This window comes from Eleginops maclovinus, chromosome 19 (genome assembly GCF_036324505.1).
Source record: "Eleginops maclovinus isolate JMC-PN-2008 ecotype Puerto Natales chromosome 19, JC_Emac_rtc_rv5, whole genome shotgun sequence".
Classification (NCBI taxonomy): Eukaryota; Metazoa; Chordata; class Actinopteri; order Perciformes; family Eleginopidae; genus Eleginops; species Eleginops maclovinus.
Genome location: NC_086367.1, coordinates 3,952,178 through 3,973,690, shown reverse-complemented (window position 1 = coordinate 3,973,690; position 21,513 = coordinate 3,952,178). Strand labels below are relative to the sequence as shown.

Genomic DNA, 21,513 nt, shown 5'->3' with positions numbered 1-21,513 from the left:
AATGTTGTCGGAGGCTTGACAGGGAGCCGCTCAGAGGGAGGGGGAAACAAGAGCGATCCTTATCACAACTTTCCCTCTCGTCCGCCCGGTGATGTGCTGTGATTTACGGCACTCTCCCTCTCTCTCACTCTATCTCTCCCTCTCACTTCCTCCACCCACCTCACCTCTCTCATAGAAACTCTCTCCAGCATTGGTGTGCTCTCGTGTGACGTGTAGAGCCCACTGCATTCAATTACCACAGAAAACAAACATGTACACCCATACACCGGTACATAAAGAGATGATCCAATCGCCTCGTATACACCTCCCCCTTTTTTTCTATCCATCCATGGAACTACACCTCCACTCTGCTGGAGTGATGCAGGAATGAGTCTTTAAACAAGGAAATGGGTTAGCATTTTACCAATTCCGGTCCCCTTGTCTATACGTCTTTTTGAAAGTGTTTTTGGTAATACGCCTGAAATAAGGTTTGTGGTTAACACAAGCTTAAAATATTTGTTACGTTTGTTCTACGACATGAAATACATCAGTAAATACCCCACTGGTGAATGTCTGAAGTGTTTACGTGTCATAAAAATGGTAGTTGGTGGTTAAATGAGACTACTAAACGTGTTTGCGCCGAACAAAAGCCGCCTTTAGCTTAGTGTAGGTGTTAATATGTGGAGATTCTCCTGCAAACATAACGTGTAAGTATCATCGAAAGTATTCATTTTGCCATCAATCTCTATCTCTGCAATATTCCAAAAAGAAATGTTAAAATCCCTTTTGTCAGGAGCTTTAGGCTGCTTTCACATGATACATGATCTACTCTTCAGTCAGCCAGTTATGTTTTGTTTCAATGGTTCCCTAATCAGTTAGTGAGTGCCGCTACATACAGCCGTCTTCTGACCGGATGCGCTTCAAAAGGTCAGAATTTAAATTGTTTGATCTTTGAGCGCTCGGGGACAATTTAGAGCTCTTTCATGAAAAGCACAAAGACAGAGCAGAGATGTTATACCACTTATCATGTGAGTGCAGCTTTAGCGATGCTAACTTCTGTGTCGGCCTACGTCATCACTGCACCACTCTATTTCTCTGTTTCCCCCTCCACCCCTCCTTTATCCACACCTTCTTCCCCATCCCCATCTTTAGCTATCTGCACTCCTTCTTTCCATCCTTGTCATCCTTCTACAGCTGGCTTTTTGCTGCAGCGACATCCCCTTCTCTCTCCCCCTCACACCTCCCTCTTTCTTTCTCCCACTTTCTCTCAGAAGGGAAATCACTGCACCACAGCCTGATGGGGCACCAGCTCCTCTCTATCAGCCTCCGCCTCCTGGTCCAGATGTGTGTTGAGAGGGAAATGATGACGCTGATGCCGGCAGATTAACTGTGAGGCAGCGTGCGCGGGACGGGACCAGCGACACACACACATGCACACATGCACACGATATGCACACACTCAGACACACGTTAGAAGAACAGCTGACTCCCGCTGCGTCATATCCCCTTCTCTGTCTCACTTTCGGCAACACACAGTCACATGTGACCGAACTGCTGCGTCACACATCTACTCTTTCATTCTGAAATAGACACACATCTATCTCACTCAGATACATACCCTCACACACACTAACTCACACACATGCACTCACCCAATGATGATCAGACTTGTATTGTTGCTGTTCTGGGTGCAGAGTGGGCTTTGTGTGTTTTAATGTGTAAAAATCACACTTAGGGCTATATAAACAAGATTCATTATAGGTGAGAATTAAATAACATGTTATTAGAAGTGTTATGTGTCATTTCCTTGATTAAATGAATCAGCCCTTTGTCTGATCCAGTTGGTAAGCAATTGACAAAGATGCCATTACTATACCTGATCTGCCACAATCTTAAGACAAAGAGATAAACAGCGCACTGACGGGGGCATATACTAAAAGGATTCTGCGACTTTGTCGATGCTAAAGCTGCACAAATAAGAAAAGCCTGAAATTGCAAAGGGTGAAATGCACCCATAACTGTGCTACGAAGCCGAGAGCGTGTCCTGCGCTACTTGCACATACAGTATTTCAATAGGTAATATGGTAAGGGTGTGAAATCTGCCACTTTCTATGCAAATGGACATTGTTGAAAAAGAGTTTGACTCACAGAGATCAGCATTAATAGCCACACACAGTGAAATATTAGCTTTAGAGAGTGGGTGGTAACTGAAGTGATCTTTATAACGGCCAGACTTTCCACTGTTCATGGGAGAGAAGTGATTGTAGCCCGGGGATAGGTCTAAACTCATTTATTTGAGGATGCAGTGACAGGATGCAATGACAGGTGTGTCGTAAAAGAAGAAATGATTAAATATACCCTACAGGTCATTTTTATAAAAGAAAAAAAAGGTCCGCAAGATGTTATGGTCCACAGATGAAGGCTCTGAAGCTGCCGACAACATGACCAGCAGTAAAACAACTCTGTGCTGACGTGTCCTCTGTGTTCATATGGTGCACTACACACGGCATAACACTGTGCTCAAAATTAAAGGGACCCTATTATACTATTTAGGCTTTCCCTTTTCCTGACATCTCTAAGTGGTTGACCGATCACAACAGAGCCGGTCAGCTAACCAATCAGAGTAGACCCGGCTCTGGTTTCAGACAGAGGGTGAAAGAGTTGCTGCAGCACAGGCAGTATGAGAAAAATAGAGACATAAAAGCATGGAAACATGTCACAGCAGTGGTACAAAATACAGTTTAATACCCAAAAATCAGCATCAAACTTATATTTGTTCATATATAAAGGACAAAGAAATCCTACAATCCAAAGCTAAAAGCTTATTTTTTTATGTGACGCGTGACCCAGGCTCTGATCGTTCTGGAAACACACAGAGCTGCTTACAGGCTTTCAAGCTGCAAATTCTCAGTGTGGCAGGAATAGATCATGTGACACAGAAAAGCCCACTCCACTTTTTCCCTCTGTATCTTAGTAGGACAGGAGCTATGTATGGAACATTTAGAAAACTACTGTTTTGTATCAATTTATTCCAAGAATGGTAAAGAGTACTGCTGGAGAGGAATATAAGGTCATATATCATGTGACTTTTAGTTTCTTTTTAGTGCTTTTATTGTATTGGTACACAAAGAGCTTCAAGTCTGTCCATGGCATTTTGCTACAATAACACAACAGAGCTGCAGAAAAGTGAAAGTCATGTTCTAACAAGCAATCATCCAGAGCAATAATTGTATCGGTCACCAAACCAGCTCAGGTTGCAGCAGCTCCACATGTGTATAATCTAAAGCACATGGGGAAAATGGACTTTCTCTGTGTGAGTATCAGTTTCCACAGTGTGTGAGTGTTCTTAGAGTTATGCACATACACACGCAAACCAAGACAGGTTGTTCTGATCATACGTCCCTCTAGTGATGAAACCCATCCCTTTCCCATCTGCTGCACGCCTTCAGAGAAAATATTCCTCCTGGTCTGCAATAACAGCCTGCAGACATTCCTGCAGCATGGGCCCAACCCAAAGGGGGAAAACTGTGTTATCAGAACCTCAACGTTTGAGCAGCAGGGTGGCCCGCTGGTTACAGGGATCAGCATGTTATGGAAAGGTCACGTCTTTGAACCCTGCTACTGACAGCACGTCCATCAACAGCAGAGTTGAAGACCCTGAGACGGATTTAGGAACAAAACAGGACGGCCAGCTGGAGTCAGGGAAGACTCAGTAAACTCAATTTCTGGTGAAACAGCCCACTTTCCATCCAGACAGTGACTTTCCCACAACTCTGCATCAGCCAATCGGCTTGCTACTCTATCAGTCCCGGTACACCTCAATCAGTACATGCATGCTTACTATCCTGGATCAGAAATGGTGCAACGACCTCCCCATTGATATGACGACAGCAAAAAGTCTCTATTGAAAATAGAGTGTTGCAGGAATGAATCCTAAACCTGGAAATGACTCAGCATTTCACCACTTCAAGTTCCCCAGTCTCAAAGTCAATGTTTTTTCTGAACGTGTTTGTGGTTAGATGCCTGAAATAAACTCTGTGATTTTTACAAGCTGATGGGATTTTAACATTTTTGTTCCATGACATAAAATACGTAAGTAAATACCCCATTTGTGAATGTCCCATGATTCTGTCAGTAAGCTAACCCTAACTCTCACCGACACAAGCTCTCAAGGTGAGTTAGACCGAGGTTCCCCTCATCAGAAACACACCTATTTGCTATCCTGGCTCCCAAATGGTGCAACAAGCTCCCCACTGATATCTGGACAGCAGGAAGTCTGCACATCTTCAATTGTAAACTACAAAACCCAACTGTTTCCAACAAGATAAAACTAATAATAACTCTCTTCTGTATGTAGCACTTGGAAAGGTTTAGCTTATCTGAAGCCAATGCAGTAGCACTTGACTTTGGAAAGAGGCCTCAGCTAAATGAGACACAATGTAATTTCAGCATGTAATCTTAAGACAAAATAAATAATTGATTTTCTCGCCTGCTTTAGATCTTTTGTGGTTATTGGAAAAAATCTTCTTCTGTTTTTCACATCTGCAATTTTGAGTGTTCTACAGTGTTGTGGTACAACTCTTTATCATCTGTACGCAACTCAAAACTGCTCCACCAAAATATGTACTCAAAAATTGTATGTCAACCCTTTGAGTTGTTGTCATAATTCATCAATGAATGCCTTATTATGAGAATACAAACAAATCTATGTTTAAAATCCTATTTACTGGATCTATGAACAATATAAATGGTATGTATAGTATATATCATTTAAATCGCTGATATCGAAATTGCGATCATATTATATGTTGGACAATTGGTAGCTACTTTAAGAAAAACAGAGATTTTTGATTAATTATCATTAGTAATGTGGATAAAGTGACAAAGTCGGTAAACACAAATAACTGAATTTGAAACCAGTTAACTGTAATGCAGCCTTTATAACCAGGAAAACAGCTTTACTACGATATTACAATTTACAAGACTGAAACAACCTCTAGTCTCATATCAGGATACCAATATGACATGATATGTTGCCCAGCCTTATTATAAAGTAATGAAACCTCTAACAGCATCAGCAAAGCGAACATTTGTCACATCTAGTGATTGAATTCTGCCGACGTCCCTGAACCCAAACCATCACCTAACCTGCAAGGCTTTTCTAGGGATGACATACAGTGGAAATATTCATCTCAATCTGTATCAACACAACGCCTGACACGAGTGTTTTGTCAAGAGCACATGAACACACCCCCACTTCTTAATATATCCCTGAGCGGTGCCCTCACTCAAATCTGGATGGGCTAGAGACTTGACTGTGTGTGTGTGTGTGTGTGTGTGTGTGTGTGTGTGTGTGTGTGTGTGTGTGTGTGTGTGTGTGTGTGTGTGTGTGTGTGTGTGTGTGTGTGAGTGTGTGTGTGTTAACTGGAAATCTTTGACAGTGTCTGTGGTCGTTCTGAGGTCAGGGCGAGGTTTGTATGACGCTGTGTTGGGGAGGGCAAGGAGGGAGAGATGGGAAGGACTCAGACCACACACACCAGAGGAAAACACAGCTCCCCTCCACTGTGTTGGCCAGTAAATTGCATGTCATTTAAAATTCTCCATATTAGAACGGGAAAGGTAGTCATCTAAAAACTCACTTGTCTCGTTTTCTTTTTTTCCCAATCAGTAAATATTTCATCATTAAAAAAGGGTTAAGATATTATTTAACAGGGTTTTTATTACACAGCTTAGTTGAGAACTCGATTCTGATTGGTCAATTTCCACATTCAACGACCTGTTCTTTATCGATAGACCGTTGTCAAGGATGCTCTGATCAAGGGACTAGGTGCAGTCATATCAATCCACAGAAAAAAGTCCGGTCCATTTAAAGTGTGGCCAAAAAACAACACATTAGTTTCCCTCTATTAGAAATGGAATATTGGTTGAATATTTATTTTTACATAACTGGAAGGGAGGAAACTTTGGATTCACCATGGCTAAACTGTAAAACATTAGTTTTAAAAACCGCAGTTCAGCAGCTCAGCAGTTCTAGCTGTTGTTACGGATTAGAATGGACTATTTGTTCCAAGCAGAAGCAGAACAATCATTTTAAAATCAATAACATGTCATTTCATATGTTAATACATTGTGTCATTATAGATTTATGTAGTTAATAGCCATGTAATAACTGGGATAATATTCACTGAGCCGGTCATTCTAGATAAAATGACGTATTTCCACTTTAATGACGGGCTGGCTGCATATCGTCCCTTGCATGTCACACTAATAACATTGACAAAACTAACATGTTGTGTATCTGTTTATCTATCGCTCAACATGTTGCTTTTGTTGTTATTTTATCGATACACAAATATTTCAACCTAACCAAGCATAAAACACTCATTTGCATATGACAAGGTCTTTTTGAAGATCAACCTCATTCGGGATATTATTTAGTTTTTGATAGCATATAAACCGTCTCCATTTGTTTAATACAATTTGTTCAGTTAAATGCACAAAAATAACATTATTTATTCGTCATAACCTCTCAGCTCACAGTCTCTACCCTGTGTGTGTGCTCGTATCACCTGCCAGTTGAACAATTTTCATATTTTTACATGAACGGGGAGTTTATGAAAACATGTTCTCCAAAAGAATTAGGATTCATCCTCGAGGCACCATGAATATTTGTGTGACATATCATGGCAATCTTTCATTTATTTGGAAACTATTTCACTCTGAATGAAAAGAGTGGACTTACCAGCAGACCAGAATTGAGCCTGGTTGCCAGCGTGGCAAAAATGTGAAAAGAACTACTACTTTCCTGTGTATAATTAACACTAAGTATTATTTAAAATACACTTTGCTGCAATGAGTCGTGCTCCTCCAACAACTCAACATGCATGGTGCAAAAGATAAATAAAGTAGTGCAAAAAGAGAGAAGAATATTTACAATATTAACAATAAAGATTTGAGGATGTGAAATATATACATATGTGGAATACATTGAAAGTATTTAAATACTTTACACTGTTGAATGAGGAGGTATGGACAGATGCATATATTATGTATAACAGATGTATATGGCAGATATGTACAATATATAGATATGTGTACTATAAACAGATATGTATGGCAGATGTGTATAATATATATATACATATATATATATATATATATATATATATATATATATATGTATGTGTGTACTATAAACAGATGTGAGTAGACATTCACAGAGCTCAGGAGTTCAGTAGTCTTATAGCCTGTGGTATAAAACTGTCTCTGAGTCTGGTGGTCTTGGTCCGGATGCTGCGGTACCGTCTGCCAGACGGCAGCAGACAGAACAGATTGTTGCTGGGGTGATGGGAGTAAGACACTAGTGTTGAAATAAGATAATAACAAATCTAAATCTGCTGCTCAAATAAATCTTATTCTCAGACACACACAGACAACTGTCAGCACGGTCATGTTTACATCATCCGGTGTATGTGTGTGTGTGTGTGTGTGTGTGTGTGTGTGTGTGTGTGTGTGTGTGTGTGTGTGTGTGTGTGTGTGTGTGTGTGTGTGTGGGTGGGTCTGTGAGTGTGTGAGAGTAAGTGAAAGGTTGTGGATATGATTATACAGAGCTAAGAGTCACACCCTGACATGGACTCTTTGAAACACACACACACGCACACAGACAAAATAACAGTCAAGGCCAAACACAAATGGCCAGAACACGCCACACCTGGCCTGCACGAAGCGGCCAGTTTAAACACACTAACATCAACACACACCATGCTCCGGTTGTGTGACACTAACAGAGACATAGAAACCCACTGCCAGCAGCACCGCCCTGACACACAGACAAACGGTTTGACTGCCAACGTGTATGACCTGTGTGTGTGTGTGTGTGTGTGTGTGTGTGTGTGTGTGTGTGTGTGTGTGTGTGTGTGTGTGTGCGTGTGTGCGTGTGCGTTTGTTTGTGCGAGAATAGCTTGGATGGTGAACAAAATCAGAGAAGAACTTTTATAAAAGGGAATAAAAAATAGAGCACGCACAAAGATGCATTTTAAAGTCACCTCTACATTCACTTCAAGTTCAAGTTTGTCAATTGTTCTATTATGTATGACTTTCTGATGTGAGACAAGAGAGCGTAAGGTGGGGAGAATGTGTAGAGCGAACACACACTCTGCTGCGCTTCGCAGACACACAAACCTCACAGAATGAAAAAAAAAAAGACCAAAACTCACCCTCACACTCCTGCGTTGAATCAAACTCTTTGTTCTTCAGTTTTAAAAGCAAATGTTTAAAGGTAGAGGAGGAACACAGACCTCAAGACGACTATGAAGGAGCACAAGAGGTGAGACCAAGAAGAGAGGGAGGAGGAGGCGGAGCTGCTTGGCTAGCTAACAATCCTCTTAGCCTGCTTATGTCATGGGACCAAGCTAATCCTACCTTTACTGACTGACCCACACACACACACACACACACACACACACACACACACACACTCACACACACACACACACACACACACACACACACACACACACACACACACACACACACACACACACACACACACACACACACACACACACATTGGCTGACTAACTAGCAGACTGACCAGCACAGACGCGTGCAAGCAACATAGTGGCTAACCGAGGCCTAGCAACATGTACAGAGCAGTCTAGCCAAGGGTTAAATACAATAGCTTACATGGTTTAAAATAGCTGTTAGTGATACATAAGAAGCTGTTAGCATGAGGTCAGCTGCTCTTTTAACAATATTACTCAATGTTTTGTAGGAGAACATGATAAAGAAAGCTAGCAAAACAAACTCCATAAGCTGACGGTAATTATACCAACACAAACGTACCACAAACATGGTGGGTCACTGGCTAACGGAGGCTTAGCCAACATGTACAAAGCAGTATAGTCTGTGGTTAAATAATAAAACCAACATGGTTGAAAATAGCTGTTAGTGTGAGGTCAGCTACTCTTTTTAACATATTAATCATTGTTTTGTAGGGGACAGGGATAAAGTAGGGGACAGTGTGTGTGTGTGTGTGTGTGTGTGTGTGTGTGTGTGTGTGTGCGTGTGTGTTCACATGGTTCCTGGTGTATATATAAGATCCAAACACTAGTGCTGACAGATTTGTATAAGTAGTTACAATTCACAGCATTAAGAATGTGACAGTATGTGTATCAAACTCAGCACCTTATATTTGTATTAATGGAATGTTGAACTATTTGGGAGACAGGGTAGAGCTAGCCTCGCTTATGCTCTCCCAAAATGCTATATCTTGTTTGTGACATCCATACAAAAAACGAGGTGACAACGTTTATCGATAGGGTTAAATGTAATGTTTCTCATGCTCTCTACGGCACTTTTTACACTCCCTACATGTGTATATCTGAGCCCAGCCAAGCCCTGCTCCAGTGTGTGTGTGTGTGTGTGTGTGTGTGTGTGTGTGTGTGTGTGTGTGTGTGTGTGTGTGTGTGTGTGTGTGTGTGTGTGTGTGTGTGTGTGTGTGTGTGTGTGTGCGTGCGTGCGTGCGTGTGTGTGTGTGTGTGTGTGTCCACCTACCTTGTCATCAGCACCCTCTGCTTCTTCTTCCTGGGTCCAGCTCTGCTCCAGAGGCTGCAGACTTCCTGCAGACAGAGGAACAATGAAAGTGAAGCATGAAATATAGTAAAGAAAATAATAAAGCAGTATATATTTAGGTATTGTTCCTGTAAATCTTGTGGTTGTCTTGTTGTTCTATAGTGTGTTCTGGTGTTGAAGACGTGATTGTGTTTATGTGTCCTTGTTAGCACTGTCCTTATTGATATTCGGCCTCTCTTATTCCTACTAAGGATGCAGAGGATGGTGTTGGCACCTTGCCTGCTATAACAGCAATAAAGCACAAGCTGAGTCAGGCTTTAAATAAATGGCTCTATGTTTCTAACAGAACGTCCAAAAGCTGCCATTGGATAACATTGAATAGTGTGTGAACAAAAAGCAGAATCTCCCTAATCGTATTGCTCTGCCTTTCTCTCTGTGTATAATCTATAAATAGCCCCATTCTCTTAATGCTACTAAAACCAGACAGACTCAATCTGGGCTAATCCCAGCCGGCTCCAAGTTTCACCTCCAGTCAATAGAGCAGTCAGACCAGAGCTTAGCATTCAATGGAGCTGATAAATGAATATCAGACAAGCAGTGCAGAACTTTAAACAGTATTTACATTCAATTGGGCGGTTATTTAATTACCGTAGATGTAAAGGTCTCCTATTTTGCTATATTTCAACAATATATTGTAGGGCAATATCTACACAACACATGTCTGTGAAGTGTTTTGCTCAAAATATTAAACAGATCACCAATGCCTCATCCCCCTCTATTTCAGCCCTGTTCCTGAAGTGCTGATTCTGTGACTGTCGCTTTAAATTTGAGCTGAGCTGATGCTGGCCACGCCCCTTTGGAGCGTCATGCAGCTCTCTGTAAAGAGAGAAGTTTCTAACGGAGAAACTCAGCTAAACACTGCCGTGATTAAACGCCATATTATGTTCAAAAACACATCAAGCATTATTTCTGCAACACTTCTCAGTGGTTACCTCTAGAACAGATATTCAACAACTTTCCCTCCTGCAGACATCCTGCTGAACACACAGACATACAAAGCTGCTGCTCGAGGGGATTCAGCTCGCGATATGTATATTGCGGACGATGCCTGGTTATTTGGTAGGACTCTTAAACCAAATGTGTGTTAGCTTCTAAAAGCAGGGGTGTCCAAACTTTTTTCACTGAGGGCCACATACAGAGAAACAAACGAAGGGCTGGGTCCCTCACTCGAGGTGACGTATATAGCCTCTTAAGTTAAGTTAGAAGTTAGCAAAATCAATCAGTTGTAGGTAAATTATGCGGGCTGTACTTTGGACACCCCTGTTCTAAGGGAACGGTGGTGTCCTTGTGTGAGAGGTGTTAACTTGGCACAGACACCTTCAATGAGCCGCAGAGGGCAGATGACCTTAAATGAAACTAGTGTGGCTCTGGCCCAAGGACAGCAGTTTGGTTTAAAAAATAGTTTTATGATAGTAGGTGCAGAGCCAAAGACAGTTTGGCTGCTGCAGGGTGGAGTGGGGGTCCAACGGAGAGCTTTTATCCCCACAGCAGAAGGCGGATAAAGGATCTGCTGCTCTGTTTATCTTCCTCCACTCTCACCCTGCTGCTGCTGCTGCACATCTGCTGGTTATTCAGCTGCCGTTTCTCTCCAAAACAACAGACATACACTACCATTCTGGGGTTAGCATTTGGCCAAGGACACTTTGACGTGTTGACTGTAGGGGTGGGGTTGGTACCCTCTGATTGGTAGATAAGCTTTACCCCCCTGAGCTATAGCTGTCCCAAAAAACTTGCACTATGAGCAACTCAGTCGTAGGACTTTGATTTGGGAACCGGATGGTCACTGGTTCAACTCCCAGAAGGGACCAAAAGAAAAACCTTTCTGGACTGACTTCACCCACTGGGTCCTGCCAAGGTGTCCTTGTACAATGCATTGAACCCCCAACTGCCCGTGTTAGCTGTGACACCTCTCCATACAATAATGCATGTGTGTATCTTAGGCCCTAAGTGTATATGTCCTGTTTGCATGTGTGTATTTGTACTGAATACAGCAAGAGAGAGTGGGATCATAAATGATGTCTTTTTCTTCACAAAAACCTGTTGATTGTGGATTAAAAGGTTACATATATGTAGTGAGAAGAGGTGTAGCATACACCATTTCATAAAAACTTACAAGATATGAAATTGAAGCTCAGATATTATTTTTAAACAATGAAAACACACACACTTCATAGAAAAGCCTCTATGTTTCAGATCATTCATAATTATTTTTATACTTGACATTTTGATATAGTACATTTTTTTTCAAAATTAAATTTCAATATCGTTTTGTACATTTGTTTTACTTTTTCTTTTCTACACTTTCCATTTTGCTTTCAAATATTTAATATAGCAGTTCTATTTTCACATTTAGTTTACTCTTACTGTGGTCATATAGACACCATTAAAGAAATTCCCCGTATGACCTATTCGAAATCAGAATACACAGCTTACGTCACATGATAATAATGGGAATCTGATGAATGTTTTTAATGAATGAGGAGAATTGGAACCGCACCAGCAGGTTGTGAGGTTGTCCTGTTCCTGCAGGGAGAACAAACACTAAACACAGGGAGCTGTGACAGCCCTGCAGCTGGATGCTTTGGGCTCTAACATGCACTAATATTACACAATCATTCATGCTCTTTTGCTCAACAGACTAACCGTTCAACCCGGCTAGTTTGGATTAGCATCGATGCTAAATGCTGAATGAAGTATGAAAGGGTATATGTGTTTTTAAGATGTAGATTAACTAATGCGTATATCATTGTTGAGAGATATTCATTTTAATGATCTGATATCTGTGCAGATCGCTTTTTTTTCAGTCCACTGATCCCCCCGCTCGCAGCTTTACTCTGTGCATGTTACGTAACACTAATCATCTTATCTGGCTAATTACTGACCGAGCCCCTGACCTCACCTCTAAACCTCATACACACCACTTACCCTCTCTGTGTGTGTGTGTGTGTGTGTGTGTGTTCCACGTGTGTAATAAAGCTTAATACTGGAAGAAAAATAAATCTGTTGTCAGCCGGCTTTTACACTTATACAAGATGTTGGGTTGTGATCAGCGTGTACAGTATGTGTGTGTGCATTTGTTTCGTGTACCTTGTGTCCAGGAGGGGCAGTGACGGAGGTAGAAGCTAACCTCCAACCTCCTGCCCCCCCACTGCTGGAGCAGATCCAACAGTAACACCTCCTGGGGGAGAACACGCTCTGAAAGGAGAGAGAAGGGGAGGAAAAACGAGTGAGGCTGTAACATAGTCTGATTTATTGTGAATCATAATATTTGTATTCATTCAGTTATCATGGCTAAATGTACTTCTTCTGGCCCCCCATGCCACTTAATATATTTATTCAAGCTAAACTTGAACAAATGAACCCTTTTTACTAAAACTGTTTTTAGTATTCTTAAATTCCCTTTTGAAGAAGACTCTTTATTATCCCTAAGGAAACATGCAGTTGTTCACCCTGTTATATAGTCCAATACACGCATATGCAGGACCTTTACACATTGAGGACTGAATACAAATAAACATTTACAAACAAACACATGCATTTTTCGTTATGGAGAGCAAAAGGCTCCGAGGCTTGAACTGGCAATCCTTCGGTTCCCAAGCCATGTCTGACTGAACTCCTGCCGCCCCCAAAAAACTAACTTGTCAGGCAACGTGACATTGTATTCCTCACAAACTTGCTCATTTAAAAAATAAATGACACAAAAGAATCGTTGATGACAACTGATATTTTGTTGTTGTTTCAATAATGCTTAACATAACTTGTTCTTGGTGTGTACACTTCAAAACTGAAACGTTGACTTTAATTAAATGTATTATGTCAACAGATTTCACATCACTCTATTAAGTAAGTTGAAAGCAGTTATATTACGTTTAAATACAAAATATTAGGTTCAACTTAAAATGATTGCTCTCAACTAACCTCATACAGTAATGTGAAATTTGTTGACGTAACACATTTAATTAAAGTCAACGTTTCAGTTTTCAGAGAGTGTTGTGTACTGTAGCTCAGTAGAAACAGCAAACTTCTTTGTTAGAATAAAAAAACATTTTAAAATTGTAGTTTAAAAGTTGTGAACCTTACAGAGGCTTTTCTTTAAAGCACCTCTAGATGTTAGACGGGAGCTAAAGGACACTTTGACATGTTGTCATCGAACCACTCTAATTGGTAGACGACCAAACACCCCTGTGCCGCAGCCTTCCTTTGATCTTTTGCTTTAGCTCTATTCACACACACATGTACACAAAGACCTAGCTCCCACACACACTAGTCGGGGCCCAGTTGTAGCCTTGAGGCATGGCCTCTCGTCACACAAGCAACAACATTTTACACGCCATATATTATGTGCTGCCTCACAGCGCCCCCCCCCAGAAACAGTATAGTATCAGAGCCATTTATAGCCTGTCTGAGCGCTGCACTGGCACACCGTGCGGGTGTGTGGATCGCTGTGATTGAGTGAATGTAGGCCAGGCTTTAATGGACACAGTGGCTCTCAGTGTCGGCATGTGATGGACTGCTCCATTCATGTTGATACAGGCATGCAGTTCACACACACACTTAGCGCTGTATTGATTCCTCGAGGAGCAGCTGTGGTCTCACTGTGTTTATAATCGGCTGCACAGCGATCGATGTGGCCACACGGAGACACACTGTGATTAAACTGTCAAATAATTCCAGATTAAATCACGCTTAATACACTTAAGCTCAGAAAAGATCTAAAAGATGATTCTATTTATATTAGTAATGGACAAGATGATGTGTGTGTAAGCATGTCTGGCTCCTGCAGATCAACAGTCATTATTTTCGTGAGGTCATGCATCATTATATCAACATTGAAAAATAAGGAATAGGAATATTGACTTCCATAGAAATACGTCAGACATCTGTCCCTATACAGTAGGTGTTATATAATCAAAATGTCCTTTAGTATTTAGTCATATCCACATTTATTCTTAATTTGATGAAGTGAGTTTATCATTTGAGCATCATGAAAAAATGAATTTTGTTCATATAATCCTTTCCCACAATCAAAATAATGTGTTTACTTTGCAGGACTCACATTTCACTACAGCTCCCTTTATGCCTTTATATCCAGTTTTTAAATTTCAATTCTTGGGCATTTGAATGAGGCACAACACCTGTCCATACATAGTGTTTCGGGGCCGTTTCTGGGAAAGGCATTTTTGACGAACTATTTGTACATCTTACAAGTTTATTTCCTTTAATGATCAGCTCTCAGACTGAGAAACTGTATTGATTGATTAGAGACCGTTAAAGTTTTAAAAACCACGATGTGACCTTAATGATTCAATGAGCTCACATGCAGCAAAAGGAAAATCTTCTGAAAACAAATATTTGACCTTGCTTAAATATTCCATTCTTGTCTTTTATAAATCCTACTTTGTTTTAACTGTTTTAAATATGTTGAAAATGTCACATTTGTACTAATGTTATACTGTATGTGTAGATGGGATGGACTCACCGTGTCCATTCCACACTTCAGCCAGGTGACACTCCCCCTCTCCGGCTTCTTTACAGTATTCCACAACGTCAATCACTCTGGTTGCCGGAGTAACCGGGACCTCAGTAAGCATTTGCTGGGTGTCATTGAGGTAAACTGTCAGGATCACCTGTAACCATAGGAACAAATATGTCAGATGTCATCAAATGTTTTAACGTGTCTCGCTTATCCACTCCAGGAACATGAGCATAATGGAAGTATTCTCACTTATTAACTTATTTAACTATTGGTAATCAATTAACCTGGTTTTAATATTAACCGGTGATAAATCACTCAGTCCTGTTTCAATCTCAGAAATAGGAAGCAACCTGGCTCACTTCTGTGGCTGGATCACATTCAGATAAAGGTGGGAATTCAAGGTCAATCATTATAAAGGCTGTGAAGATGAACAGTTGATGCATTATCAGAGTTTGAATACGCAGTTCTCAAACCAGATAGACCAACAGAAAGTGAATGAAAACCAAAGACCAGAGACAGCCCAGGATCTATTGAATGTATAAATCAAGGCTGTCAACGTAGACGCGTGGTGCTCGTTACTCATCTGGAAACCTCAACAAGTTAAGAAAATATCAACACAAGTTCATCAAATTACCTAGTTTCAAAGTTGCTCCCATAATAGCAGCGCAGATGTTTACTCTGGATCGCATAGTGTCAAGCCAAAGAAAGTAGAGGAATGTTTCTTTAGGTGTGGTAAAACAAAGGAAAGGCATATTGAACAATGCTCCGGGGAGTGTGAGACAGTGGACAGGGTCCCCCCAGTAGGAGCAGATAGAGCTCACAGTAGCAGCAGAGATAATCTGCTCTGTGTAGCACACACGATAAGTGTCGTAAAATGATCGCTATGTTGAAACAAAGTCAAAACCTTCTGATTTCTCTGATTAGTTTGTCATGCATTTCTTTATTACAACACCACACGTGTTTTGTATTGCCTCAAAATACAAATGAATAGTACTATTTTAAACTGGTGCTTGAACAGGAGGAATCACAGATTATTATTGTGATTAACGCAATTCATTTTTTTATAAATTGACAGCACTAAATTAAACTAAGACATCAAGATATTACATATTGTCAAGTGTTTAGAGTAAGATTAGATAACAGCAGTCTGTAACAACAAATCATCCATCTGACTTAACCACACATTGATCACAGCTCTGTAATTATCCAAACCGGCCTGCATAAACAAGGACATGCACACACACAGCCCGAGGACAAAGGCTTACTTCAATGGGATAAAATTAATAGGTATTGGATCTTTCCAGATTAAATCTGATGTCCATAACTCTTAAGTTAGTTTAGTTTAGATAAACAGCCCCGGAAAAAAATCAAGAGACCATTTCAGCATTATGATTTTCTCTTGTATTATTTATAAACATGTCTTTGAGTTCAATTATTTTAAAAAATGTATTGTATTCTATAAACTGCTGACAATTTTTCTCTGTGTTGGAGTACAACAGACACTGGAATGGCTGCCATACAAGAAAAATGTGCAGTCGTCTCTTATTTTTTTCCGGAGCAGTATTGAAGGGAGTGTAATATTGCCAGAATTATAAAAGATATTGGTTTGTTTTATCATTTTTAATATTTCCAACGGTATCAGCTGATCCCGTTTGAAATCATTCCGTTATCCAATCATCTAAATTCTGCAGGCAAAAGATTAAAATAAGCAATCAGAAAAGGACATCCGGTGTTATGGCCAGTGATGTCATCACCAATGTCACTGCTGATGTCACAGTCATCGGCATTTCAAGATACATTTAGGGTAATCTGGGATAGGAACACACCGAGGCACACACGCACTGATACAGATACATTTTTAATCTCAATGTTCACTCTCTCTCTCTATCTTTCACACACACACACACACACACACACACACACACACACACACACACACACACACACACACACACACACACACATCATCCACTGCCCACACACACAGGCAGACACACAGGAATATATACTGTACACTAATCCACAGAATTCTACACACCTGTCCCAGACCATGTGAAGTAATCTCTGCTTGCATGCAGACAGACTGGACAGGGACACATTCACTAAAGCCTGGATTAGACACACACATGTAAACGCAAACAACACACACACATAAACACACATGAGGACCCTGCAGACACAGCAGGGGTTTTACCAGACCAGGAATGATTTAAAGTAGGCTAATCGTGGCCTCACGAGGGCTGCGATGTTTCTGCTTTACATGGTAGGAAACAGCGTTTGTCACACTGAAGGACTGTTGGCAGAGATGAAACAGTGTTTTATATAATCAAATCACTCAGAGTGCTTTTTCTCAGTTGATGCAGATATCAACAGGATACTAAAAAAAGCCATCTGAAATATTTATGTATGTTTTAACATGTGGCAACATCAGTGTAGTAGTATGCAGTATCAGTGGATACATTTTAATAATGACTTAATGATGAGCTACTGTGGAACAAAAGGACAGAATATGTTTAAAAGAAAAGGTCATTCAATAAAGTTGAGAAGTTTATGCATCACATTATTCAATTTTCTTGGGGTCATTAGAAACATCTAATCTAGTGACCACAATCAACATATGATATTCTACTATTAGAATACTTCTGCGTATTGTATTGCTGAGTTGTTCTATATTAGCGTTTTAAAAGTCCTTAAGTCTTTCTAAAGAGGTTTGAATATTTGGATATTATCTGGCTGATAAAAAAAAGGTGTATCAGAAACGCAGCGGCGGCCGGTGAAAAATATTGTAGGTGGGGCTGTTGGAGAAAACATGCCGATTCCTGTCCACCTCCTCGTTGTGCCTTCTTATGGCAATGCGGTCATAACCAACTAATATCTGGTTATGGTAACGTTAGCTAGCGAAGTGTTGCTTATGTTAGCTAACGTTAAAGTTAAATGCATTTAGAATAGAACGAGCTATTATCTTACGATAAACATGAACTACTACCGCTATGAACTAAATTCATTTGAGGTCCGCCAAAAATTCAAAAAAATGTAGTAATTTCATCAACTTACCAGGGATCGTGCCTCAGAAACACTGAAAATGAATGTGGTTCAAGGCTGGAACTTACATTGTTTTTGAACTATTGGTCGCTCCACGACACGTCTCACTTCCACATTCGTCAATTACAACAGAAGTCTATGGGAGTGTCGTAACTCTCTTTTCCAATGGCTCTGGATGGAACCAACCTCTCACAAAGCTTCTCTTGTAGGTTTTCTCGTGCCTGTTGGGTTATATTCACTTCTGGCTTGTCTGCTCCGAGGTCTTTTACAATTAGTTTTTCCACTAATGTTCTTCTTTCGAAGGGATACAGGCGTAGAGATTTAACTACATTTGGGTAAATGTCTGTAACGTGCAGTGGTGCACTGCTCTAATCTTGGTACTACGGGCGATGCTTTCAGAGCCCCCAAACCATAACATTTGACGACGCTGATTGGCGAAATATGTACTTTTTTGCGTAGCAACCCGGGAACCATTGGCTTAAATTCCAGCACTGATAGTGCTGAGCGAACTGGAGCCCAGAGAAGACCAAAATGATGAACGAACGTGAAAGTGAATGCAAATATCGTTCTGGAAAGTTCTAAAAGCATTCTAAAGTAAAATCATTATTAGAATGTAATTAACCGAGATCATTTTTCAAAATGAAAAAGATTATTAAAAATAATAAATATATATATTTTTTTTTTAAAGAAAACAGGCAGGTAGGCGGGAGGTCGGCGCCCCAGCGCTCTCTATGGGCGAGCCCCGGCTGCAGAAACGTTCGTTTGCCACAGATTTTCTGCAATGTTCCAAAATCCTTCCTAGCTAACTATCGGGTCAGCCTACAAAAACGCATCATCACTGCACCATACTTTAAAGGTATTTGGTATGTTTCACCTGTCCTACATTATCCTGCATTACACTGACTGTTCAAAAACTGTTAAATGGGATATTTTATCATCATGAACCCAAACACAATTCTACTATCATAAGACTACCCATGAGGTATATTTCTTTCTGTTATAGAAGTAGATCAATAGCAAGAAGAAAAGAGTCAGACCGGGGAAACTGAACTGAACTGGGAAAACGTTCATATTTTAAATTACACTGGACTGCTTTTGCATAAGATAGCACTACCAACAGCACACACACAAAAACACAATAAAAAGTCTTAACTTATAACGTTGTAATTAGGAGCAATTGAATGATGCAGGAATGAGTCTTAAAATCCCAAAATGGTTGTGCTCTTATGCACCAACGGTTACTTTGTCTCGAGGTTAATTGTTTTTGATCAGGTTTTTCTCTTCAACATAAAATCTGGCGGTTGCAAACAAGTGACCAAATGGGGGTGAAGAGGTTGTTGGGGACATTCAAAGTCATCACGCCAAACACTGTATCCACTGACATTCAGATGTTACTGAAAAAACTAGATAACACTTAAGTATCATAAACTGCGTGTTTGCCAAGAGGCTTACTTTCTGCAATAATCCAAAACAATCCATTGGATAGTCCCATTGGCTATTTGTCAATGGAACAAGCGCCAGTGACATGAAAATATGTCCCTGTCCTTCTTGCTCAAGGACATTTAGACAGGTGTACAGGAGCAGCCGTGGAAAGGGGGTTTCTAATTTCCACCCTTACTTTTTACTTTTGGTAATATAATGAGCTGCTTTGTGCAGATGTTTGAGATCAACTGCTTTTTAGTATTTTTATGTATTGCTTTAAACAACTGATATCTAAACTGTCTGGCTGCGCTATGAAGCACTTTCTATAAACAAGTAATCAGAATCGATTAAATTCCCTCTTGTTAATGAACCATGTATAAACATCTCTATCCGAGCAGACATGTTGACTTGTCATAGAAAGAGCACAAAGGCCAAGAAGCAGCTAAAATAAATTCCTCCTCATTGGTTTTAGAAACCCAATGTTCTGTTTACATCCTTTGCAGATTTTCAATATGGCCACTACAGTGTACATTACAATACTGTTACTACTAAAGATAGACCAGAGGATATAGGGCAAATAGCAGGCCAGATTTATCCTTTGATGGTTATTCTACCATCATACTGAAGTTGTGGGTTAAGTTTTCCACTTCTATGCATGTGTAATAGTGATGAAGAGAAACCACAGGACACCATAAAATAGGAACGTAACAATGTTCCATCATTGGCCGTGGATGTTCATTATGTAAAAGCCTTTATAAATGATAGAGTTATGAAATGCAAATGAAGTAATAGGTGCATTTTGCGTTGAACATTGTATGTTTAAACATAATGAAATCACCAAGAAGGTTCAACTATCAGTCAACAGGCCCCACACACACACAGGCAGATTGAGTTGTAGTTCCTAAATTGCCACTGGTGCCAAATGGACTGTCTCCGGCTATTTTAGGCGTTAGAGACGGGGGAAAGAGATAGTCAGAGGAAGAGGACGAGACTCAATGTCGGCAAGAGTGACAAACAGCTTTGCCTGTTAGTGTGTCTGCTTCTAACAAACCACATCAATGCTCATTTTAATAGTGACTGCAGGGCATTTCAACACAGCGTGCTCGTTTGAGGGGATGGTGGCAAGATGGAACAGAGGTTGGCATGGCAGAAAGCCAGCCTGAGACTTAGCAACAGTAGACTGTCACTGAAATGCTAATTACAATGACTGTGTTGGTGTAAAGGGATTATACATAATCAGATTTAGATTTGTTTTAACCAGAATACTTTTTTGTGTCATTTTGTTTAATGACAGTTGCTTCATTTTAGAACAAAATAAAATAAAAAGATACGTTTGAATAAAATAATACACAACGTTAGTAAAGATATGCAAACAAATCCCAAAATCTGCTATTGCAATAACCATTTCTTTGGTTATACAAATGAATATATTTATTAAAAAAAGCTATTGTGTGTCTCACTCACTGATGGTTCGGTCTTCTTGGTTGTGAGCTTCTGCTTCTGCTTCTTCTTCTTCTTCATCCGTTTCCTGCATTGGCCTAGTTTGAGCTCTTTAGTTACAAACACAAGTCGCTCCAACAGCAACCCAAAGAAACGCTTCATCGGAGAATCATCGGCCCAAAACACACACACTGTGTGTATGCATGAGTCTGCTCGGATATAAAATAGTTGTGGTGGAAAAAAGTGCTGTCCTGGTAGGAGAAAGTGAGTTTGAGTGTGTGTGCGAAAGGCTAGGAAACACAAATATAAGAGGGTGTCAGTGAGGGAGGAGGGGAGGGAGGGAGGGAGTCGCCTTTCAGTAAATATGAGGAGAGGATGGTGAGAGATAAGAAAGGGAATCTGGACACTTGAAATGCCTGTTGCCTGCTGTAGGATTACAGCATGATATTAAGTGGGTTTTATTTGAAGTGTCACCTCGCTCAAGTGTGAAGGCAAATTAAACTGAACCAGCCCCACATCTA

The 21,513-nt window shown here is 40.4% G+C and overlaps 1 protein-coding gene across 2 annotated transcripts in view; it reads right to left on the bottom strand.

Moving 5' to 3' along the window:
- LOC134881559 (apoptosis-stimulating of p53 protein 1-like) overlaps positions 1-21,246 on the bottom strand; it is a 52,880-nt gene extending 31,634 nt beyond the window's left edge. For both annotated transcript variants that reach the window (XM_063908993.1, XM_063908994.1), the window contains exons 1-4: positions 21,017-21,246; positions 15,092-15,239; positions 12,700-12,807; positions 9,535-9,599 (exon numbers count right to left, since the gene is read on the bottom strand). In XM_063908993.1, the coding sequence (XP_063765063.1) occupies positions 9,535-9,599; positions 12,700-12,807; positions 15,092-15,239; positions 21,017-21,154 (459 nt within the window). In that variant the 5' untranslated portion in view covers positions 21,155-21,246. The remainder of the gene's footprint in view (positions 1-9,534; positions 9,600-12,699; positions 12,808-15,091; positions 15,240-21,016) is intronic.
- Between the last annotated feature and the right edge of the window lie 267 nt (positions 21,247-21,513).